General features: G+C 39.8%; 1 protein-coding gene across 1 annotated transcript in view; it reads left to right on the top strand.

Moving 5' to 3' along the window:
• The first annotated feature begins 572 nt into the window (after positions 1-572).
• MTPAP (mitochondrial poly(A) polymerase) overlaps positions 573-25,855 on the top strand; it is a 29,220-nt gene continuing 3,937 nt past the window's right edge. The window contains exons 1-6 of the mRNA XM_068562763.1: positions 573-742; positions 6,274-6,446; positions 6,980-7,213; positions 8,273-8,497; positions 14,302-14,513; positions 17,737-17,963. Of these exons, the coding sequence (XP_068418864.1) occupies positions 586-742; positions 6,274-6,446; positions 6,980-7,213; positions 8,273-8,497; positions 14,302-14,513; positions 17,737-17,963 (1,228 nt within the window). The 5' untranslated portion in view covers positions 573-585. The remainder of the gene's footprint in view (positions 743-6,273; positions 6,447-6,979; positions 7,214-8,272; positions 8,498-14,301; positions 14,514-17,736; positions 17,964-25,855) is intronic.

Raw genomic sequence — 25,855 nt, 5'->3', positions numbered from 1 at the left:
AGAGGGAGCGAGGAGGGGAGGGAGGAAGGAAGGAAGGGGAGGAAGGGAGGGAAAGAAAAAAACCCCGAACAAGGAAACCTAGGTTTAACTTCCATTTCTGCCCTTGCCTGGCTGTAGAACTTTAGGAATTGTTACTCAACGTCTCTATGCCTTAACCTCCCCATAAATAAATGGAGATAAGAGTTCCTACGTCACAGGCCTGTTGTAAGGATTAAAAAAGTCAACCCACGTAGAGCACTTAGAACAGTGTTTGGTAAAGAAAAAGTGTTACCGTTTACCGTCTTCTAAGTATAGATTCGCAAGTCAGTGCTCCTTCCTCATGCCCTTGCTCTCTGGTTCTATTTTCATGACTCAGTTTGAAAGAGTAGGTGGCGTGCTCGTTCTCCTGCGAGCCTTCTTTTAGAGAACCGTGGGAGAGGGGAAATCAGACACGTGCGAAAGCCTCATTCAAGCCGCAACTCGCTTTCTTGTATAAGCGAACGTCCTTCGCCTAGTTTGACCCGCTAGGCTTCCCATCCTTTCCCACCTCCTCCGCGCGCATGCGCGGAAGCCCGGCGCCCTTTCGTCCGTGTTCCTGCCGCTTTGATGATGGCGGCTCGTGGCTTGGGGCTGTTGACCAGTTTGCCCCTCCGTGCTCAGAGAAGTCAAGTCCAGCGTCCTCTCCGCAGGCTTCTCAGTTGCCCAGGAACGGTGGTCGCAGCCCTCGGGAAGGAAGAGCAGTCCTCGGGGAGCGCGGAGACAGGTGTGGAGCCGGGGCCGGGGTCGCGGAGACAGGTGTGGAGCGCGGGCGCAGGGCCGGTGGAAGCGGCGGGGGGACCGCACGGCAGGGTCCCGGCCTCGCTCGGGGAACCTAGGGCCGCCGGCGTGGCTCGTGGTGGTGGTGGCGGCGGCGGCGCGGTGTGGGACGTTCCTTCCTGCGGGGACTGCGTGCCCAGTGATGAAGTCGTTCAGAGCTCCGCAGTGCAGGCCAGGAGCAGAGTTTGCTCGTGTCTGACAGTTGGGCGAAACGCTGTTGCCAGTTACGGTAGTGATGCCGCAGTTGAGCCAGTCGCTTCCTCGCTCACAGATGTAACCGAGGTCGATGCTCGCAAGTTGCCGATGGAGGCCGAGTGGAGTGAAGCTTTGATGAATAACCAGGACCCCTGGTCCTCCAGTGGGGGCTCTACCTCTGCAATTACTGACGTTTGCTTTAGTCTTCTGGCCGTTTGGAGCAGAACCAGCTTGGTAACAGATTTGCCTGGGCTGGAACAGGCAGGCGTTCTAAGTTTATAGGCTGGTGTGTTGAGAAGTCCAGTCCCCCCGCTTGTGATCCAAGAGCTGCGTTTACGTTGTTTACGATTCTTAGAACAGTCTGGCAGGATTGTGTCACGGTCTCCATTTTAGAGATGGAGACAGAGGCGCAGAGAGCCAAGGGACTTGCCGCTGAGTTAATTTAGACCTCGAGCCCCGCTGTTAAACAAAAGGTGTTGATTTCTACCATTTCTTGGAGCTGTAGTTTTAAGGTAGGAAATTATTTCTGGGAACAGTTCTAAAGAAGGCTAAACAACTACGGTATTTTCCCCCAAAATAAATGATAGGCTTGCTGTCCTCATCAGACTGTATGAAAGACTCATATTGACAGAGTTGGAAATATCACTTCTATGACAGTTCATTGAAATGCTGATTGGACTGTATTTAGTAGAAGCAGTTTCTGTCAAAAACTCTTAATTGACTGAAAATGTGAGTAAGGCTTTTGCCAAAGGCGCTATTGTGATTTAACATGTGTATAGTGGTTTAAATTTTAGGGTATTTTCATATGCTCTTTGAGATATAAAGCTCTGTGAACTAGGTTTGGAAGGAATTATTATTACTCCATTTTGTAGATGTGGAAACAGGCTGGTACAGGTGGCTGGTAAATGGATCACACTTATCTCTTCAGTAGCAAAGGTGAGAATAAACCCTTCTGATTCCAAGGCTTCACTTAGCAGAGCTTTGTTGTTTTTCTCAGGAAATGTGTTTCATTTTGTATCATTAGGATAATATGACTGGCTAAATATCCAGGGAGTCTTGTGAGGCATAACAAGTAACAAAATCCTCATTTGAATTTCTTTTCCATTTTTAAAGAGAAGAAGGTGATTACACTATATAACTCACTTAGAAGCATATAATTTTATAATTAGAAGGAAATTGAGAAATCTTCAGTTCAGTTTTTCACTCAGTGTGAGAACTCATTGCCAAAAGTTAGCTAGTTACATTTTATAGTAGCACGGAACACACAGTTTCTCATATGTCAGTCAGTTCCATTTTGATTGGGCTCTAGTGGCTGAGAAATATTTATAATGAGCTAATTCTGCTAACTTCCCATTTCCCTGTTGGTCTTAGTTTTGACGTAGCTTTCACGGGAGTAGTGGAAAGAACCCTGATTTAAGAACAAGAATATGCAGTGTATTGTTCAGGACTCTGGGTGCAGGGGACAGAAACGAACTCAAATTTGCTGAAGTAGAAAAGGGAGGAGATACCAACCGTGTAACCAGACTCCAGAAAGAGACGTGACTGCTCTAATAAGGTCGCCTGGATGGATGCGTCAGAGGGAAGTACTGTTTCCTCACCTATTGTTTGGTGGCCTCCTTATCTCAGGTTCTTCTTCTCTAGTGGGTTGTTGATGGCGATGGCCACTAGCAGCTTGCAGCTTTCTCCAAAGAGAAGAATAAAATGATCTTTTGCCTGAATTTGAAAGATTTGAAAGATTCTAAGCAAGAGCTGTTGATCATCACAGCCCCACCTCCGGGACCAAGAGGAACTGTTTAAAACCCTCTGACAGCCCTGGTGCGTCTGGTGGGGTGTGATGCAGGGTGACTGCCGACAGCGCCCCCGTCCGCCGGCCGCACAGGCAGGCTCGTGCTGTGAACAGACAAGGAGGACGGATGCCGGGCCGCCAAACAGCAGCTAAACTCTGCGGGAGGCTACCCAGCGTGTTAGATGTTTGCCTTGGTGCAGCTTTTGCACCAGTAATGCTGCCTGCTCTGTTTATCTCTAAAGGTTATTGTGAGATTCAGAAGGGAATGTTTCCGTGAACACTGGAACGTGCTGCACCGGTGGAAGGACGGCTCTCATTTCTCATTAGTCTGTTTCCAGGTTGTAAATCCCCGCTTTATCTACAGTAATTATCTGTCAGAGTTTCTAGACCTTCATTACGCCTCTCCAGATGCACTCTGGTTCCTCAGTATCCTCATATCCGTCACATCCGGAACAGAGCGTGTGCTCCGTGTGTGGCCTGACCAGTAAATAGGAAAGAAGTGCTCTTACCCCCTTGGATTTGGATTTTATATCTATATTTGTCTTCTCCCTTTCCTCACCCCAGAAGTCAAGACATTCCCTTGGCTCATTTTGAGCTTTCATCAAATCAAACTTTTGGTCTTCTTTTGTCCATCTGCTGCTGGCTGAATTTCCCCCCCCATTATGTGCTTGTGTCTTTATGTTGTTTTTAATTCTAAACGCAGGACAATATGTTTTGTGCTTATGCTTATCAAGTTATGTTATCAAGACCGTTGCAAATTTGAGTCTGTCTTAAAATACTAACACTTGCTAGTTTTTCCTCCCAACTTCGTGTTGTTTGTAGATTTGACAAGCCTTCTGCAAGGCCATGTACTTACGCTACCTGAACTTTTTGTCCCCGTCATGACTCTGTCCCGTCTACTCCGTCGTGCCTGCTGCTGTTCAGGGTTAGAGCTGTCGGTCCCGTTCAAGCCTGTCGCCCCGTCTGTCATCAGACTTCGCTGTCTCCCTCTCGCGCTCCGTCCCTGCTCTTCCCAGTAATCCAGCTGCAGGGATACCTGCATAATGGTGCAAAACATTGTATGCCAGTGATATTGCAGTATTGTCTGTGATAGTGAAAATGGTAAACCATCTCAGTATTTATCGGAGGATTGACTAAATTACCATAAACACCTAAGAATGTTTATGCAGTTATTTTAAAAATGAGGTAAACATATATCTACTGACACAAAAAGATATCAACAATGTATTAAATATTTAAAAGCATATTACAGAAGAGAATGTATAGTACATTTTCAGTAATTGTGTGAAAAATGTTTATCTCCGGAGAGATACAAATGTATATGTTTATGTGTGCCTTGAAAATGTCTGGAAAGCTAAGTATCAAGCCTAATAAGTGGGTATTAGAGGGAGAGAACTAGGGGAGGGTTTATACTTTTGCTCTGTGAAATTTTACAGCTTGACTTTACTTTTACAATAAGCAGTTGGACATCAGTCTAGACTCAGTAAATATCAGAGACAAGAAGATAGAGGTGGTAATTACAGCTGGAAAAGTGGGTGAGAAAAGCCTGGACCATAAAAAAAAGAAGGACCAGTTGGAAGGACTGTCAGTAGACTGAGGTCAAAGTGAGTAAGAATAGTCCCTGCCCTCAGCATGGAAGACAGATATTCTTCCATGTTGTTAAGTAAACACAGCACCGTGACTTACCTTCTTCCATAGATGTTGAAGTGAGCTAGTGCAGAGGTGGAAGCGATTCTGCCGAGGAGAGTCACCTCTTCACAGAGCTGAGCACGATTTGGAGGATGAATGGGAGTTTGCGGGGCAGAAAATGAGAAGGTGGGCGTCCAGCCGGAGAGGAGAAGACGTGAAGAGCTCAGAGTGTGTGTGCCGGTGCCGTGTGCAGAGCACCGCGCGTGAGCGGGGTGGAGGAGGAGGGCTGAAGTTGGCACGGCTGAGGAGAGGGGCCGGGGTGCCGGGAGCTTTATAGCTGGGCTGTGGGGCTTAGACCTCATCACGAACGCGGCAGGGAAGTCAGAGAAGAAGACTTTCTAAAAACGATGATCTTAGAAAGATGACTTTGGCAGCAGTGTGGAGAGTGGCTTGAGAAGGACAAGACTGGAGCGAATGAGACCAGTTTAGCAATCAGGCTGCTGTGTTCCAGGCCTGAAATGAGAGATTGATGCTGAAGAATTGGCATCCGGAGTAGAGAAGAGGACGCGTATTTAAGAGATGCACGTTTAGCATCTCTACAGTGAGTGTAGGGAAGACGCGCAGTATGTTTGACCAGTTGTTAGAAATGTGGAGTAGCGCAGGGCCAGGAGTGCCCTGGTGAGACCTGCCTCTAGGTGTATGCTGCCCAGCAGGCTGGAGGGCCCCACCGCCTCTTACTGCTTGCCTTCCTCTGTCTCGTCCATGAGGATGGCTTGGGGTTTGCTGAAATGAAGGTTCAGTGTGTGTGCGGCATTTCCTTGATCCATCAGTTTTGTGACCTTTTGAAAGAAGATGAGGCTGAAAGCTTTTGCTGATTTCTGTGCATCGGTTACATTTAATCTCTTTGGAATTAGAACTTGAATGATTTTCTTTTTCCTTGTGTTTAGTTCGCTTGTTGGTCTTTCCTTTGTGATCAGTGGATTATTTACTTCTTGCCTGTCACAGCTCTTGCCTTCATTTCCTGTGATTGTAAACTCCCTAACCCCTGGATGGTTTTTAATGGGAAAAATAAAAACCCCTTCTATTTCTTTAGTAAAAAGTATCATGAGCTCTTTGTGGGCAGCAACTAGGGTTCAGGCTCTCAGATTTCCCTGTGATGCAGAGCCCATGATAGTTGGTAACTCATTGTTAATTGTTTGAGCCAGATCAAGACCCTTTACAGAGAAAAACTAATAACTTATTTTATTTTTTTAATATTAATTAATTAATTAATTTTGGCTGCGCCGGGTCTTTGTTACAGTGTGTGGATCTTTATTGCGGTGTGTGGGATCTTTTAGTTGCAGCATGCGGACTTCTTAGCTGCGGCATGTGGGATCTAGTTCCCCAGTGAGGGCTCGAACCCGGACCCCCTGCATCGCGAGCGCAGGGTCTTACCCACTGGACCACCAGGGAAGTCCCCAAAACTAATAACTTACTTTAATACATTAAACTTCTAAACTCATTGTCTCGTTGCGCTCAGGCTTGTAATCATTTTTTTTTAGGCTTTGGAATGTTATAGCTTATACAGACTTTGTATGTGTGTATTTGTGGAAGTGGTTTTACTTTTAAAATTTTGTGGAGCGCTCCCTTTTTAGCGCTATGCATTGAGTGTGGTCAGTCAAAACAGAGTGGACAATTTAGTGGTAATCACAAGAGAATGGTAACAGGAAGCCTGGGAGTAGTATAGCTTCACCCTTGTAAAGGAGAAGGAAGAAGATGAAATGAGGATAAAGCTGGTTGTGCTCAGGTGTAAAATCTTTATATACCATATCAAGAGATGCTTTACATTTTACGTGTGTGTGTTGGGAATGCCTTTGTCTCATTCATAGGCTCTGAAGACAGGACTCCAAAAAAGAGATTCTCTGAGGTGCAGAAAGAGAGACGAGAACAGGCCCAGCGGACTGTGTTAATCCACTGCCCAAATAAAATCAGCGAGAAGAAGTTTCTCAAGTACTTATCCCAGCATGGACCTGTTAACAGCCACTTCTTCTATGAAAGCTTTGTAAGTATTTGAAAAACAATCTAACTTAACATTCATCCTTTTTTTTTAAAGTTATTTTTTGCTCTGTTGCCTCTGCAATATGGTAAAGTTAGATTCTTTTTTGATATCCTACATCTTTCTTTGTCTAAATTTCTTCAGTGAGATTTTTTTTTTTTGATATGAGAATAGAAATCCTTATAGGAGTACCACAGAATTATAAGCATAATTATACCTGAATCATTTCACAATTTGAATACTTTAAATCGTTCCATTATCTTAGGTGTAGAAGCCAGTGGGAGATCTTTGTTTTGCCTTTTAATTTTCTATTTCAGCATTATTTTCAGCTTCTCTTAAGTAATACCACTTTATAATGTTCCTTTTCTTTATCTGCTTATAGTGGTTAAAACCATTGCTCGTGTTAGAAGCATATCATTGTAAATTTTAAAAATTAGTATTTTGTATGTTATGATAATTGCTTTGAAATATGAACTAAAATACTATGTTAAAAATAGTATTTTGAAATGTGTTCTGTTCTTCTTACGTTTTTGGTATAGGGTCTTTATGCTGTTGTAGAATTTAGTCAGAAGGAAAGCGTAGTTTCACTGCAGAATGTAACTCGTACTCCAAGCCTGGGCACAGAGGCTGCAATTCCATTCAGATCACGTTACTTCAATTTAAAGTTGAAGACTCCATTAAACCAGACTTCTGAACAGTCAAGTATTCAATGCAGGAATCAGTCTTCTCCTTCAAGCAAGAAGCTTTTTGAATTACTTTGTTGTGCAGAAAGTGTAAGTTTGTAGGCATACTTCCCCGACTTGATATGTGTGTGTGTTTGACTTGTTTTGTATATTTTAAGTTTTTATCATTAAATATTCATACTGAGTGAAAAGTAAAAGAAATCCTTCCCTACTCCCTGCCACCGTATCCCATGTGTAATCCTCGGAAGTAACCACATTCTGCCAGAGTTTTGGGCCTTTGGATTATTCTCGCTTTCTTTCTCTTGTCAACGTGACATATAATTGTACATGGCATCCTTTTATAAATTTTAAAATATCTTATTTCTGGTTTTAGCTCTCTTTTTCTGCTCTAGTAATGTTTATAGTAGTTTTGGTTTTTCTTACTCAGACTTGTCAAAGGTTTAGCTAGTCCTTTCCAAGAATATGTTCATGGTTTTAGTTATCAAAATACTATTTTGGGGGTTGATTTTCTAATTTTTAAAACTTCTAACCTTTTGCATTTCCTCTGCTTTCTGTTATTTATTTTTCTTGAGTTAAATGTTTAGTTCGGTTATTTTCAATATTATTTTCAAACGTGGGCATTTAAGGCTGTGGTTTTTATTTTAAATATTCAGCTCCAGCATGCACCTTCACGGTGTGATCGTTTTATCACCAGCCTTCTAGGGAACATACAGGACTGTTATTCTGAGGAACTGGGGGACCTTGGGCCTTCATCCCTTGAAGCCTTGCTTATTTCTGGTGTTACTTGCCTTTAACATTGGTTCTTCTCTCTCCCCAACTTCATTTAAATGTCCAGCCTTGTGGTTGCTTTGACCTCCTCTACTGGGGCATTTTACTATTTTCATTTTCCTAAAACAATACTTTATACTCATGGCCTAAGAAAAATAGTAGTTTTAATTCTAGCCAACCTTTTTTTTTTTGCTGGTGTCCTCATTCCTCAGTGCTTTTTAAAGGGCATTTGTAAAATCCACTTTTAAGGCTAAATGTAAAAAGATTGCGTATTTTTAAGGTAGGTCTCCTAAGCCATCAAATTTCTAGAAGTAAAATGACAATTATTTTACATGACCTTAACATTCTCTGTATTCTCTTGTTTTTGTTTTGGCCAGCTAGGTAGATGATCAGCTGAACACTCTCTTGAGGGAATTCCAGCTAACAGAGGAGAACAGCAAGCTCCGGTATCTCACCTGCTCTCTTATTGAAGATGTAGCAGCTGCGTATTTTCCGGGCTGCACCGTCAGACCCTTTGGCTCTTCAGTGAACAGTTTTGGAAAATTAGGATGTGATTTGGACATGTTTTTGGATCTAGATGAAATTGAAAACTTTAGTACTCACAAGGTAATTACATTTCTTTAAATCACAAAGTTGTCAGAAAAAAATAAAGGAAATCTTTGGATGTAATAAAATTACAGCTTGATTTCTAAGCTTAAGAAATAATATGGTTAAAGAATAGGGTCTATTTGATACTGATTCTTTGGAATTGTAAAGTCTTTCTTTGTATCAGTCTAATATATTATCATTTTTTTGTGAATATCTTAAATATGTAATAAAATGGTTGTTCTTTTTGAGGGTTGAGAATTTTTTTGGGTAGGCCAAGGTTACTTACTGTGCTATTCAGATTATGTGTGTATTAACTAATTTTTTCATCTGCATGATCTAGTTACTGAAATACTTTTTACATCTCATGATTTTTGTTTCTCTTCATTCCTCAGAATTCTTTTGATTTTTGTTTTATTCAAAGACTATGTTAGCTACATATAGGTATATGATTATTATACCTTTTTATTGGGTTGTTCATTTATCATTAAGTTTTGTCCATCATCTCTGTAAATGCCTCTTCTTTAAATTCTTTTTTGTTTGTTAAGATGGCTGCTTGTTACTTGTCTCACATACCTTCTCCTCCTACATCAGTATTTCCAGCCTTCACATATGTTGTTACGTTTTGAGTATAAATAGCAGATCACTGAATTTTATGCTTTTACTCCAATCTGTGAGTCTTTTTATTTATTATTACTGGTAATTTTTGGGTTTATTTCTACTGTCTTATTTTTAATTTCCTATTTTCTATGCTTTTTCTTTGCTTTTCATTCCTTTGCTTTCCTCCTCCTGTTGGATTCTTTCTTTATTCTGCCCTTTCCTCCCTTCCTGTCTTTCCTGTTACAGTTTAGAAATTGTATATCCCATTTATGTTCTTATTAACATGCGTGTCTGACAGAGTAAACTTAATCAGCGTGTCTGCCATCATCCCAAACAATATGAGGTGCTTTAATTTCATTACAACTTTGATTTGAAAAGCCTTCTGTGTTTTTGTAAAATCTTAGGTTTTTAGGACTGTTCTTTCTTATGTATTTCAAACTAGTAATCATCTCTGTGTAGATGTCCATTTGAAACTTCAAACTTAACATTTTGAAAACAGAACTTTATCTTCATCTCCTTGTAAATATTCTTTATAAGTTTTTATAAAAGTTCTTAGTTATGTGTCACATGTTAATCAGTGGCATTTTAGCTTTCCTGACATTTGCTGTCGTCTAAGCAAAGCTATCTAAGCTAATCTTTCAGGTCTACCTCTTCATTTACATCCTCAAAGCTATAGTGACACGGTCCCTTATAAATTCTCACTTAGATGATTGTAGCAACATCCTGCTTTCCACGTGCTTCTCGTGTCATGCCTTGGTATTCCAGCCCTCAGTCTCTGCTGCAGTTATCTTAAAACACAGCTTGGATCATCCACAAGCTTAGAACAGTTCTTCGTTTTAACATAGAATTGAAATGATCTGCCTCATAATTCATTTTAGTAATCGTTTGTCTTTCTCTGTCTTCACACACCCAGTTTTCCAATCACATCATTTAATTACCGGTTGTGGGGCACTTTTAGGGTATGAATGGCGACTGAACCGTAGCTCTGTGTCTTCACTCAGGAGTGCACTTCCCTTCCGCTCCTGACTGCCATTCCTACACGGCTCTCACGGCCTCGTCCTGACCCCACCTTCTTAAACCATACTTGATGTTTCCCTCTGCTCCAGTCAAAATTAATCACTCCTTTTTTGCAGCGTAGCTCATATTTCTGTCTCCAGAGTCCTTCTGCGTTACGTTTAGTTAGTGGTTGATCTGTGTCTCTCACTGTATCCTAAGCGTGGGCAGGGCAGGATCCGTGTCTGTTCATTTTCTCATCCCACACAGTGCCCGCCATACTTTATCTGCTCAGCATGTAATTACATAGTTGAAACTGGCCAAGAAATATGAAGCACATGAAAGTGAAATGGGTCAGTCTGATTAAGACTAACATGTACTTGAAATTGTATTAAATTCCTGGCAGGGACACTTAAATTATGTTAGGCTATTTTTATATTAAATAAAAGACCTTGCTGAATAATTACAGTGCATTATAATGTGTTGTAATGGTGAAAGCTTGGGCTCGGGAGTGCAGAATAGTTCGTTTACTTACCTGCTGTATGACCCTGGGAAAGTTATTTACCTTCTCTGTGCCTCGATTTTCCTAGCCATAAAATTGGGTTAGTGCTATAACGCCAGCTCATGGAGTGTTTTGAGAGGATTGCTAGACAGTACGAAATACATTTTTTTCTGTTGGAAGCAGAGGAAGGAGTTGGAAACTTAGTTGGGTCTTAGATTTCTGAAACAGAGAGCTGTTAGGAAAAGATATTTTAAAAGACAGTGGTCCAGTCTCACTAAACAATTTAACATCATTCCATATGTAGGTTTAACTTATGCAGTGTTGTTATAAACATATACTCTGAAATATGTGCTTGTTTAAGATTATAATAGCTTTGCTAATAGAAACATTTTAAAAATGAAACATGAAAAACAGGAGCACTTTTATTTATTTTTTATTTTTAGATAAATAAGAATAGATTTTAAAAAACCAGGAGCACTTTTAAACTCATCCTCCATAAAACAGCTTCCTTGAACACTGTATGCAGTTGTGAGCCCCTCCTCCCTCTTACCTCCTGGTGCTCCGTGTGTCCCAGCACTCCCCCTTGGTTTGTGGTTCTCTGGGCTTGTTTTATTCTTCAGCCTGAGTTGAGAGCAGTTAGGAAGAGATTATAATATAATCTATACAGATTTTAACGTGATTTTTTCCCCCACTTAATAGTGTCTCAGCAGTTCAGTCTGCTGCATCCTCTTCAGTGGATGCAGAATGTTCAATTGAATGAATGTACCATAATTTACTTAACCAGTGCTTTATTTGTTAGACAGTTAGGGGACGGTATCTTTTCTTCCCCACTTTATTGCCAACTATATTAGGTAATATTCTTAGGTTGTGCATAACAGAAACCAACCCAAAGCAGCTTAAACAAGCAAACAAGAGAAGTAGAGGAAGCATCCCAGAACCCAGGGCCAGGAATGTGGGTGAGTCTTAGGAAAGGACAGCACTGGGAAGTATAAACAATCAGGAGTCCACGAAGGGTTCTGTTTCTTCTCCACGTATTTGCTTTACTTAGTATCTCCCTTCCCTTCACTCCCCTCTCCCCACCCGCTTCGATTTTCTTTACATTTTCATCCTCATGCTGTAGACTGTGCCTCTGCCCCAAAGCTTCTGAGTTCTATTTCAACCACGTGGTTGCCTCGGAAGCTCTGCTGCAGTTGCTGGTGGAGGCGGCTGGCTGGATGGGGGTGTGCCCCTGCAGTGCTCGCGTCAGCTGCCTGCGTCGTCAGGGCCGTGATCCTTTCGGGGGACTGAGTTCTCAGAGAGGGGTAGGAGGCTTTATTAAGCTAGACAGAGCTCTTCAAAAGTATCTACCACACAAATAACGCTGCAGTGAGGGAACAGCTTTGCAAATCACCTCATCTGTATGAGCATTCCTTTGGGGTGATTTCCTAGGATTTTAATAGCTAATCAAAATCTTATTGACACGTATTTAAAATTTTGCTATTTCAATACTAAAGTTGTCCCAAAAGTGTGTCCCGGTTTACGCTCCCACTGACGGATGTGTGTGTTTCCCCTCACCCACCAACGCTGGTCCTGTCACCCTTTTTGTCTTTGCCAGACTGATAAATGAGAAATCTCAGTGCTATTTTAATTTCTTCTTAGCTTCTGGAAAACAAGACCATCTCTTTCTATGTTTCTTACTCATTTTTATTTCTTCTGTTAGTTTCTTATTCAAGTGTTTCTGGCCATTTTTAGAATTGGGTGGGCTTTCCTCCCTTCCAATTGTACAAACCCTTCATAAATTAGGGAAGTTAGCCCTTTATATGACATGTATTATCGTCTTCATTTGTCTTTTATCTAGTAATGAATATATGCTTGGCCTTAAGATGGTTTTAATTTTTATTCATCCGTATTCTTTTGTGTGTTCTGGAATTTCGTGTTATGCTTAGATAATCCTTCACTCTAAGATTGTAGAAACTTTCACCCATTGTGTTGTGGTACTTTATTGATTAAAACCTTTTATGTTTAAGTCTTTGGTCTGTGTTGAATTTACTTTGGTTTTGGACTAGTCTAGTTTATTTTTTTAATGGCCACTTGGCTCATTGTTTCAATAGCAATTTTCCCGCAGTAATTTGCAGAGTTCATTTTATTAACTATTAAATTTCTGTAGTTAGGTCTGTTTGTACTGTTTTCTTCTGTTGATCTACTGTCCTCGTGCATATATTTCCTATTATAACTACTGTGGGTTTACAGATCTTATTAAAATGGAAAGGCTAACTTGGAAAGGGCACATGTACATTCACAGAATTTATAGAATCTATGGTTCTACTATAGTCTTACTTTATGATATATACTGTGGTATGTAAGTTAATTACAAAAAGCCAGTGATTTTTCAAGTTAGTATTTTATACTCTAGAGAAGCAAAAGAAAAGTGAAGAGTTTTTGGAAGTATTTTTATTGAAGTATAGTTGGTTTACAATGTTGTGTTGATTTCTGGTGTCCAGCAAAGTGATTCAGTTATACATACATATATTCTTTTTCATACTCTTTTCCATTATGGTTTATCACAGGATATTTAATATAGTTCCCTGTGCTATACAGTAGAACCTTGTTGTTTATTCTATATATAGTATCAATAGTTTGTATCTGCTAATCCTAAACTCCTAATTTATCCCTCCCCCACCCCCTTGGGTAACCATAAGTTGGTCTTCTATGTCTTCTGAGTCTATTTCTGTTTTATAAATAAGTTCATTTGTATCATATTTTAGATTCCACACACAAGAGGTATCATATATTTGTCTCTCTCTTTCTGACTTCACTTAGTATGATAATCTCTGGGTCCATCCGTGTTGCTGCAGATAGCATTATTTCGTCCTTTTTAATGGCTGAGTAGTATTCCATTGTGTGTGTGTGCGGGTGTGTCACATTGTCTTTATCCATTGATCTGTCGATGGGCATTTAGGTTGCTTCCGTGTTCTGGCTATTGTAAATAGAGCTGCAGTGAACATTGTGGTACATGACTCTTTTTGAATTATGTTTTCTCAGGGTATATGCCCAGTAGTGGGATTGCTGGGTTGTATAGTAGTTCTATTTTTAGTTTTTTAAGGAACCTCCATACTGTTCTCCATAGTGGCTGTATCAATTTCCATTCCCACCAACAGTGCAAGAGGGTTCCCTTTTCTCCACACCCTCTCCAGCATTTATTATTTGTCGACTTTTTAATGATGGCCATTCTGATGGGTGTGAGGTGATACCTCATTGCAGTTTTGATTTGCATTTCTCTAATGATTAGTGATGTTGAGCAGCTTTTCATGTGCCTATTGGCCATCTGTATGTCTTCTTTGGAGAAATGTCTGTTTAGGTCTTCTGCCCATTTTTTGATTGGGTTGTTTGCTTTTTTGTTATTGAGTTGTATGAGCTGTTTGTATATATTGGAAATTAAGCCCTTGTCGGTCACGTTGTTTGCAAATATTTTCTCCTAGTCTGTAGGTTGTCTATTTTGACAACTGAAGATTTTTGGTCTGCTTTTGGCTGTGATTGCATGAAGAATTTTTTGTGTATGTGTTTGTGTGGTTATTGATTTTGTTTGTTTGTTTTGGGTTTTGTTGGAGTGTGTGTGTGTGTGTGTGTGTGTGTGTGTGTGTGTGTGTGTGTGTTTTGGCCAGAAATGACTTAGAGCATCCTTTTAGAAAAGTTTTTTTAAGAAATTCCTTTTTATGAAAAGCTCTTATTTACAACTGTTTTTATTATTCAGGCCTCAGGAAATTTTCTGATGGAATTTCAAGTGAAAAATGTTCCTTCGGAAAGAATTGCAACACAGAAGATCCTGTCTGTGATAGGAGAATGCCTTGACCACTTTGGCCCGGGCTGTGTGGGAGTACAGAAAATACTAAATGCTCGGTGTCCCCTTGTCCGGTTCTCACACCAGGCCTCTGGATTTCAGTGTGACTTGACTACTAACAATAGGTACGGTCTCTTACTTATTATCTTAAATGTGAATGTTATAAGGTATTAGCATAGTTTTTCTTGTACAGAAACAATGGCTTTCGACTCTTTGATATGCTTTAATAATAATTTTTTTAAAACTTGAACACTTGAATTGAAAAGTGGGGTTTTCAGTTATTAAAATGTTAACATGCCTAACTAACATCTTCTGAGAAGACTTGTGTTTCGTTGTTCTTACTTACGTAGCCTGATAACAACTCAGAAATTCCGAAGTATATAGCCTTCTAGCGCACTTGGAAAATAAAGCAGCACCTTGGGTTTGTGCTCTCAGCTGCTTCCAGAGGCAGTCGACTGTGTGTCCAAACAAAGGTAGCATTTGCTTAAGTCAGACGGTGGTCTGAGCAGCCTAATGAGACTGCATAGTTTTTCTTCAACATGTTTTCATTTTATTATCAACCTGTTTGCTTTAAAACACATGGGATGAGAATGACAAGTTCTTTTATACTCTGACGACTTTTCTTTGGTTCTCAGTAGGGAAGACTTCTCAGCTGAGGAGTTTGCTTCTTTATACTCTCGTGTGCTCATTGCATGCGTTTGGTTCCACTGTACTATCTGCTAGATACATGATCAGAACTACAAGTAGATTCAGGAGATCCAAGCTAGAGCAGTTTTGATTAAAGTCCAGTGTTCACTAACAAGTCAGTGCTAAAGACTTCTGAATAATAAAAATATATACTGTATTTCTATCATTACTGTATTTTCTTTATAGTATATAAATAGAATAAAATGACTTTTTTTTTTTTAGAGGTGAAAGATTACATCATTCATTTTTTTTTTAGAAACACCTTTATATAAATCCATACAATCAGAATAGTTTTTAAACTATTGAAATTTTTTTTCACATACACACACTGTATTTTACTTTTACAAGAGATAAATAAACTGACACCAAGCACTGTAAATGGACGACCACAACAAAAGCAACAATGATTGCAATTACCAAGCACGAAACACACTCATACTATGTCATAATAGTGACATTCAGTCCAGTAATCCTCCACTGTAACAGCTCCTTTACTTTGCAGTGAGAATTGATTTGTATATTTTTTGCCTCTGAGTCCTTGTGGGATTTTTTTTTTTTATTCAAACAGAAAGTCACAAAAATTATCATCATCCTCATCAGTTCACTCAGTCCCATGTAATTAATTTTTTTTTTATCTTGATCTTTTGTTAGCACTTTTGTGAGTTCATCAGTTTTCCATTAGAGTTCTGAAAATGCTTATTCATTCAGTTCAGCAGTACAGTCAGTTACCAGAAACCTGTACTTGTCAGAGTCTTTTCCATGAATTCCTTGAAGATGAAACCCTTTTATAGGAACATATTTGCAAAAGCATCAGAGTACACCCGGAACTGTCTGTAAATGACAAAAGACTTAAAAATGACCACGGTTAAAGATTTGATGAACGTTCATAATAATGCAATTGGCAAGGAAATTTAGTTATTTCTGAGATATACATTTTAAAGTAATAACTAGAATTATGACTTATAACATTATACCAGAACATATAAGATTTTTAGAAATTTCATGTAATGTCTGAAACATTTATATTAACATATTTCCATACAAATAACCCAAAGAAAGTTTAGTATTAGTTGTTTTTTTGTTTGTTTGTTTTTTTATACAGCAGGTTCTTATTAGTCATCAATTTTATACACATCAGTGTATACATGTCAATCCCAATCACACAATTCAGCACACCACCATCCCCACCCCACCGCGGTTTTCCCCCCTTGGTGTCCATATGTTTGTCCTCTACATCTGTGTCTCTAAAAGGACATTTATCTTTGTAATAGTGTTATTTTCATAGTCTTGTTGGTATAGTTTTAAAAATTTTGTTTTAATATGCTTCAGGTTTTTATACTCTCATTGTTTTTTTATATCAGATACCTTGCACTATTTGATATTTATTTTTCTGCTTAATTTACCTTCATTTACATGGATAAAACATTTAATCACCATGAATTTCTAATTTGACATTTCTGCTCTTTTCCTTAAACTCAGGAAGTAAATGCCGTCCATGGTGGTACTTAGTAGACAGTCTGGAGTTGCTACTGTGAAATGATGTTGTGCCCTCTCAGTTCTCTGAGTAATTACACAACATGTCTTGATCAGTAGGAGCTTAATTCTAAAATAATTCTTAGAATTCTTTGCACTGTAACATTGTGACTAGAAAACTTACTGAAAACAGGCTCTGAAGATTGATTTCTTAATAGACATTTTATCTTCATGGATTGTGGTTTTTATAAATATTAAACTTAAGTAATTTTGGCTGAATTTTAAGACATTTATACTTTCTTGATAAAATAAGTAGAATGTTTTCCTTGTCTGTCAAAGGACTAGATAACCCCCCTTTCCCATTCTAAAGTGTCCTGATTTAGATGATAAAGTATAAGGTTATTTCACCTATAATCTACAATGAGATCAAATTGTTTTTGAAATTCAGTTATCAGGAAATCTTTACCCTGGAAGAATTACCATGTTTCTCCTTGTGGCCAGTGTAAATCCTACAGATGACCGCATTTCGTTTCTAGCTACTTCTGATAGGAAGATCAGAAATAAACTTGCAGCTCAAATTTTAATTAATCTGCAGAACCATCGGGCTGGAATGCCTACAGCCCGAATACATTCTGGTGCTGACTTTGTTCATTCTGTCTGTATCTTCTCTGATCTAAATTTATAGACTCATATCTGGACGATTTACTATAGGGGTTCTTAAATGCCCCCTAAAAACACTGGAAAAGCAATGGGTGCAACAAATAAACACATGAACTGATAGCTCAAAAAAAAAAAAAAAAGGACTAGATAATCCAGGTGTGCAACTGAAGTGTGAAGCGTCTTATTTACAGATGTGCTGGTGTCTTTACTGATAGTTAATAAAGAGTGCTTAGGTAGTATTTCACTTATTAGGTCATGTTTAGGGACTTTGATTTAAACATTTTAAGCTTTAGAACTGCATCGTGGTTGTCAGCAGTTAAAAGAATGTTTTAAGGGTAATGAAAGTATAACCATTCACGTTAAATTTTATATTGCAAATACATAATGCTTTTGATGATCTGCTCTTGTTATTCTGAATATGTTCAGATAGAGTAAGATATTTAGATATGTCCCCAGGTATGTGTTTTATTCTACTCTGGGATCATAATTTGGGGGTTTGAAAATTCCTGTAATTTTTCTCTTTTGAAGGATTGCCTTGAAGAGTTCTGAACTCCTTTATATATATGGTGCCCTGGACTCCCGAGTGAGAGCCTTGGTGTTCAGTATCCGATGCTGGGCTCGAGCACATTCGTTAACGAGTAGTATTCCTGGTGCTTGGATTACAAATTTCTCCCTTACCGTGATGGTCATCTTTTTTCTCCAGAGGAGATCACCCCCTATTCTTCCAACACTAGACTACCTAAAAACCCTTGCAGGTGAGACTAGAAGCATCTATTTTCTCTCTGACGTTTGAATGGATAGAATTACCATGTGTTATCAAAACCATGTGTGTGTGTTGGTGGTCATGTATTTTCAAAGCCTTATGAATCTAAAATTTAAGAGCTTTTAATTTTCTTAATGTCCACCAGGGGTCATGAGAGCAGATGATTTGTGAAGCTGAGGCCTTTAGAATTTTTTGAGAGTTCTGTCTTGTGTCAGTTGGCAACGTTGTTTACAATCTCCTGAGCCAGTTGGAACCTCTCCCTTGGTTTACCAAGCTTGGAATGACCTTGGAAAAAAATATATCCCAGATGCAGCTTCTGATAGGATCCCAGCTTCAGAGATGGCTTTCCAAGTCTGAAGCTATTTCCAGATTTCTCTTAGAGATACTAAAAACTGTTTCATGATTTTTTTTGTTTTTTTTTGTTTTAGCGTCTTTATTGGATCATAATTGCTTTACAGAGATCCTAAATTTTTTTTTTGGTTAAAGCTTATAAGGAATCGTAGGTAAATGGTTTTAAAATTAGTATACTATTTAATTTATATTTTAAATAAATTGAAATTTTGATAGACTGCTCTATGAGATTCTAAAGTATTACAGTCCTAAATTCTAAAAGGAAGATAATTCAGGGATTTACTCAAAGTGTATACACACTCCATCTTCTGCCCCTCCTATATATTGCTGCCAGTACATCCCTGAATCGTCCCAGTTTAAAATCACCTTAAAGGAATTTTATTCCCTATAGAATAAACCTCAAGCAGTTGACTTAGCTTGGTGCTTAAGATTTTCACCTGTAGCCACATCCAATTTTTCCAACCTCTTCTCCCACCATTTCTCTTCATGTGTTCCCACGTTTCAGCCAATACCATGTTCATAACATTTCCTCTTAGCTCCTTCGTTTATGCTGTGTGTTTTTCTTCCTAGAATGTGCCTTTTCTTCTCTAAATTCTTTTAAGTTCTCTTCCATGCCACTTTTCCTTATTATTCAAATTAGAAGTAATCTCTTCTTTCCTGTGAACACTGTAAGTGATGGTACAGCTTGAAAGTAAGCTGGAAAAAAAGCTCCATGTGGCAGGTTAGTGGAAAGTAGGAAGTTTTCAGGGAGGTGGAGTGCTGAGCCTGTGTCTCACCTCTGAGGTTGGAATAAAGGGCCTCGTCCGCATCGGTGCCCATCTCATCGTTTGGTGTCATTCGTTCACTGAAGATCTGTTGGTGACTTACTTTGTGTCAGGTGTGATTTTTGGCACAGACGATGTTCTCAGGTAACTCAATCTAGTAAAGAGGTAAGAAACAAACAGAAAACATGGGTAGATCTCACCAATAAGCAACCTGGAAAAAGCACTTCCTGTTCAGTCCCTGCTGTGTGCCCTGATGCTTACGACTGCTCTCCTAGAAACCATTTTGGGGAAATATCATGGAATTTTGGAGTTCCGAAGCTAAGAAAGAGTAGAAGCTGAAAAAGAGGAGGAATTGAGGCAGGTTTATGTTGGGGGCTGACTGCGCCTAACGTCGTGATTGTTCTCTTCCAGTCTGACAAGTGCTGCCAGCCTGCCGCGCTCAGGCCCCTCGCATCCCTGCCCGGGGAGGTTTATACTGCTTCTCTCCTTCCCGCTGATCCATTCTTAACAGAGTGATTTTCGGAAATTCATGTCTAATTGTAGTATTCTCTCTCTTGAAATCCTTCAGTAATTTCCTAGTATCTTTTTTTTAATTTCCACTAATTGTTTCAGAAAAAGAATATGATTTGTGAACGAATTAAAAATGACATGTTGAGTTTTTATTCCAAATCTATTTTAAACCAAATTTAAATTTATTCACATCTTATGGCATCAAAACGGACAAAACTAGTTTGGGAATTCCTTCATTTTCTACTTAAAAATACCAAATTGGTTGTTTGAAAATTCTTCATGTTAGTTTTTAAACATGGTCAGAGAAATTTTGGGGCCATTTCAGTTGCTTCTTTCCACATAGCACATTATAGGTGTGAATTGCCAATAAATGTAAAGCGAATTTGATATAATTGTTGCTACTTTTTTATCTTTGGTTTTTGAAGTTCTAGTGAAATCTTGAACTTGTTGTAAAAGAATTTTTTGTGGATGCATGTATATGAAGGATGTGGTGAAGATGATTTTGAGGAGAATTTGTCAAAATATTTTTTTCCTACTCATTTAAGTATTTTTCAGAATCCATGTTTTTTATACTTTCTGACTTTAACCAGTGGTCCCATACTGATGTACATTCAACAGTATATGGCTAAGAATAAAAACAATGTTAAATCGTGAAATAATCAAAGCCATCTTGGGCACTCCGTAATTAAGCAGCTGAGGGACTTGTGTCCTCTTACAGTCTTTTTCTTCTAAACTGCGCCTCTCATTTGATATTCAGGTAGAGCCTGTCATTTGTGTTGTTTCACAAAGAAGACAGTAAGACCCCGTTTACTCGATTGCCTGCCTGCTTGCCTGCCTGCTTGCTTGTTTGTTAGTAGAAGGCAGCGTCAATTTCTGGAGCGCCTGTTAGCACTTCTGGGACTTTGTCAACCACTGTTTGAAATCCAGAAGTTGCAGTCCAGACTTCTTAGCCTTGTGTTTCGGGTCCTTCGTGATCTTCGTTTTCCTCCTCTTCTTGTGCCTTCCCTCTTGTGTGCAGATCGGGAGCTGCAGCCCTTTGCACTTCTGCACATCTCTGTGCCTTCGCCGGAGGTGGCCCTTTCCTCCTGCCTTCTCTCCTTGCCTGGAGAACGTCCTCATGATCACGGCAGAGAAGACACGCCCAGTCCAAAGGCTTGCTTGTTAGGTCTTTCCTGGCTTCTCTCTCCCGCCTCCCTCCCAGGAGGCGGTGCCTTGTCCGCTTCCAAGTACCTGGATTGTAACAGCTGGTGGATTGTTGTCGTTCTTTTACCTGCCTGCCTTGGCCAAGCTTTTCTAGGGCAGGCTGTCTGATTCGTCTCGTCTCTGCATTTTCTGCTCCTGGCTTAGAGAAGTTCAGTAAATAGATTGAAATGATTGGATGAACATTTTAAAGTTGAAGGCTCTTTTGTACTGAGCATGATGGCAACTTTCGTATTTTGGTTATTCTTGAATTTTTGTTTCTTTATCTTTTCTTAGTCGCTACTACTTTCCCCCATGTGTCTTATTTTCTTGCATTTTCTGCCCTTTTTTTGGCTTTGCTACCTTTGTTATATTTACTTCTGTGTTTAATGCTTTTAATATAGCATCTTGCTCTTATAATCAGTTGTTTGATTAGAGTTCTTTTGTTTAGGATTCCTGTTTTTCTCTCCTGTGACGAATTAAAGGTTTGAGGAAGAAACGACTGGGTAGCATTTTCAGCAAATTTGATGCGGAGACCCCAGCACAGAAGAGAGCTTTAGTTGCTAGCGTTCTGTGACCCAGTAACAATTTATTGAGTGACAGGCACTTGGCTAAAAAATTTTAAGCATCATCTCAATTTCCTAAGTTGACGTAGTTAGAACACGCTGGAGCCAGAATTAAAGTGCAAGCCCTTATCAGAGCTTATACTTTTTTTTCTAACTGAAATATAATACACATCAAAGTGCATATATATATGTGTGTGTGTGTGTGTGTGTGTGTGTGTATAGATTTTCACAAACTGAACACACCTCTGTAACCACCACCCAGATTGGATAAAGCACCTAGAAGTACCAGCCGCGCTCCTTTCCGGTCACTGTACACCTTCCCCCAGCCCAGTCTCTTCTGACAGCATAGATGAATCTTACCTGTTCGTGTCTCTTATGTAAAAGGTATCACAGAGTACATATTCTTCTGTGTCTGGCTTTTCCCTCTCAACATTGTGTTTAGGAGGTGCATTCATCTTATTAGTGCATTTGTGGACCATTCATTTCTATTGCTATGTAGTATTCTGTTATATGAATATTCCAAAAGTTTTTTTAATTCTATTTTTGGTGGACATTTGGGTAATTTGTAGTCTGGAACTATGACAGGTAGTGCTAGTGTGACTGTGCTGGCACATTTCTTTTGGTGAGAACTGAACACAGGTACTCATTTCTGTCCAGTGTATCTGAGGAGTAGAGTTTCTGAGTCTCAGGCTTCGGGTATATTGAGCTTTGGTAGAGACACTGCCAAACAGTTTTCCAAAGTGTGAACTCCCGCAGGCCTAATATACAAGTTGTAAATGCTGTTGGTCTTTGCCAACACCTGGGATTATCTTTTTTTATGGTAGTTCTTCTAATTGCATGTGTCGTGGCATCACCGTTCGTTTTGATTTTCTTTTCCCCGGTGACTAATAACATTGAGCACCTTTTCATATATGTATTAGCCATTTGGGTATCTCTTGTGAAGTTTCTGTAAGTCTTTCGCTTATTTTTCTGTTGGATTATCTGTCATTTTCTTATTCATTCGTTGGAATTCTTTACATATTCTGCACGTGAGTCCTTGGTCACGTGTTCTGTATGTATATGCGTATCTGTGTATCTCAAATACGTGCACACTGGTTCCCTTCACTCCCTTGATAGTGGCTGATGAAAAGGCCCGTGGCTTTTGAAGTTCAGTTCTAGCGGAGTTACAGATGCGCATGGTTACTGCAGACTTTGTGACCGTGACTCGCCCTCTGGGCCTGTGCCTTCTACTCCTTTAGTCTCTCACTGTAGGCAACCACTTTTAACTCTCTTACCTGATCTGTTTAATATTTTAAACCATATTTCCAAAATAAAATCCTGAATTGCTGTATCTTGATTTTCCTTTTTTTTTTAGCATTCAGCACTGTCTGTGACTTCCCTTTATGGAAGAGGAGGAATAACTCTTCCTCCTGTAGGGCCCTCACACATACACACGTATTTTCCATCCCTCGTATTGTGACTACAGCTATAGCATGATCTTGCTGTGCACTCTTTACACTATTGTGACTATGGAAGCACTCTTCATATCTGATCCATGGAGTAAACTAAAATTAATTTCCTTTCCTGCCCAACTTTGTATATTTTTTTGGAGTTAATAGTTTTTAATATTCCTTATTTATTCTTGTTTGCTTAGTTTTTCATGTACTTAACATTAATTGAATCTCAGACTTGCCACGAGTTATCTCAATAAATCTTTTCTCAAAATAGAAGCATCAAATATTCTGTTAATGAATTCTTCTTTACCTAGCCTCTGTTTTTTAAAAATAGTTTTTCATTTTATTTTGTTTAGTCTCATGTTAGAGGCCTTCCGCAGGTGTCTGGTAATCTTTGAATTTCTGCTCATGTTTGAATTAGAAACTAAAAAGCCAATCTGAGTCTGAGCCCAGGTGGAGCTTGTTGGCTGTGACACACGATAGAGGGCCCGGCCGGGCTGTTCGCTGGGGCTTTAGAGCCCCCATCTCCGGCTCATTCCTCTGGGGCTTCAGGCTCCCCAGAAAGGACTCTTTCGATCTTTTTTCTGGCAGAAACGGCCTGGCTACTGGCATGCTGAAACTTTGCCATTTATTATGCCATTTATTGCATTTAGAACAATTTTCCCACCCTCAGCTGTGTCTTGCATCTCCCAGTCTAGAGGTTCTTTCTTCTGCCGTCTCCAGGGTAAACGCGACATTTTCCGTCGGGAAGAGACCTGAGATCGGAGGAGGGTCTCAGTGCTCTGTCACCGTCAGGCGTCCGGGCCGGACCTGGCGCTCCAGCCCCTGAGCCGTTGGGAGCTCTGCCTGGACGTCTGGTTTCTCCTTGGCTTTCCTCACTGCTGCTTTAGGGCCCAGTGTGTCCACACCGCCTGCGTCACTGCTGCTTGCCCGTCTGTTCTTCGTCTTAAAGATGGTGGTTGCTCTTGCCTCTTCTTGGCTCCACCTGTAAGATTTTATGTCATTTTACTGTCCTTTCAGTGGTGCTTTGGGAGGGGGTGAAGGTAGATGCCCGAGTTTATTTTGCCATCTTTACCCCGGAGCGCGTGCTCTGAACCAGCGTGTAGGCTGCCGCCCAGAGGGGCTGAGTGTCACTGGGGCACGCGGCGTGATGGGGGCGCGTAGAAGGACTTGGCCTTGCCTGTAGATTAGCGCGGGTGATTGATAGTAAGCAGTCTGTGTTCCAGGTGCACATGTGTGAGGAACAGCATCTAAGTAGGAATTACTCTGGAGTCGGGTGAGCTACGAGGTATTAAAGCTGCTTTGGAGGAGGGTATAACCATGACACTCAGAGTCTTCACAGAGTTAGATCCAAGCACTTGAGAGGCGCTCCCTTGGATGTGCATTTTCAGAAATCACTCTGGCCGGGTGGGCTAGAAGGAAGCAAAATGGCAACTGCCTGAGTGTGTCCCCCCTGCCCCCCCCCCCCCCCCCCAGTATTACAGAGTCAGCCTCGCCAGTGAGCAGAGAGAGTCACCTGTCGCCTGCTGGCTTCTCTCATTCAGTTACTACTGACCCGTGGCATACTGGAAGGCTTGGTGCTGCTAATAGTTATAATAGAAGCTGAATGGAGTTAGTTATATAATTGTAGCTATTCAAGTTTAATTCCAGTAAACTCTTCTTATAAAAGTAGGACATTATAAAGGATTTGTTACCAAAGAAAAATTAATCAGTTTTCATGTAAACTTGATGCCTGTTGTTACGTCCCTTATTTAGATGCCTGTCCGCTTCAGGTTGTTTGTTAGAAATGCCTGTGGCTGGTGCAGTGTTGATTTTGGCTCTTTCGAACAGGCAGATTAACCTAAATAATTATATAACCCCATAGATACGATTATCTCTACTGCAGCCCCTAGTAATCTATCAATATATACACCAGCTCTTGCCAGTCGTGATCTCTCTGGCAGATTATGAGTTACGGTAGTTCAATATTAGTTCCCTGAAAAATGTGGGTACGTTTATCATTCTGGATATGTCTGTGAGAATGTTATTCAGTGAATTTCATTTGTCATATGTATCATGTTGAAAAACAGTAATTGCTGTACCGATCATTGAGAATCTAAAGATTTCCAAAGGAAGCAAGAAAATCAAATTTAGCAAATACATAATCTTAATTTTTTTCGTATAGTTTTTAAGTTCACTTCAGGGGAAGAACTCTATTATGAGTTAAGGTGCTTACATGGCTGTTTTTTCCACAGCTGAGAAAGTTTGTATTTAGTTAAGAATTTTTGCCAGTGTTTCATACAGTACATTTAAGAAGAAAGTCATTGCCACGGGAATTAACGAACAGTAATAGGGTATCTTACGTCTGAGTAGGTTGAGAACCGCTTCTCTGTGGCAGCACCGTCCAGTAGAACTTCTGTGATCATGTTGTACATTAGGGCAGCCACTTGTTATCTGTGGCTATCAGGCACTTGAAATATGGTTAGTGTGACTGAGGAACTGAATTTTTAATTTTAATGGCCGCATGTGTCTAGTGGCTGTTATATTGGACTGTGTAGCTGTTGTTTGGGTGATAGTTTAATAGCAGAAAAACAGGGGCGAGGGAAAAAAGGGGAAGACTTTAACAGCTGAGTTGTTTCTTAGGTTTGAATGCCTTGGGGATTTTGAAAAAACAAAAATGGCCATATCTTAAATCAGAGGATAATTTTTGTCCTTTAAGTTTTACTACTTTGTTAAAAACTCTTTTAGTGAAGACCAGCAGTCGTAGACACAGTCTGTTTTTCATCACTGTACATTCCTAGAAATACTTTAATGTAGAAATACTTTAATGTGGATCTCATTTTTCTATTAGAATTATATTTCTGGGGGAAAAAAAGGACATAGCAGCTAAAAGAGCATCAATATATGTGACTGGCCTGTGTCACAAAAAATATAAACTGTTGATAATTTGAAATAATAAAACATATGCCCAGGTCCCATAAAATGTAGATCTAAGTGGAACTGTATATAAGTTCTTCAGTTGTATAGTAGAGTACATAAAATTTGCTACTAAAATTAATAGCAATTAGTTTTAGAATCTAGAATTAATGGTAGAATCTGGAA

Source organism: Eschrichtius robustus, chromosome 1 (genome assembly GCF_028021215.1).
Source record: "Eschrichtius robustus isolate mEscRob2 chromosome 1, mEscRob2.pri, whole genome shotgun sequence".
Classification (NCBI taxonomy): Eukaryota; Metazoa; Chordata; class Mammalia; order Artiodactyla; family Eschrichtiidae; genus Eschrichtius; species Eschrichtius robustus.
This window is presented reverse-complemented; position numbering and strand designations above follow the sequence as displayed.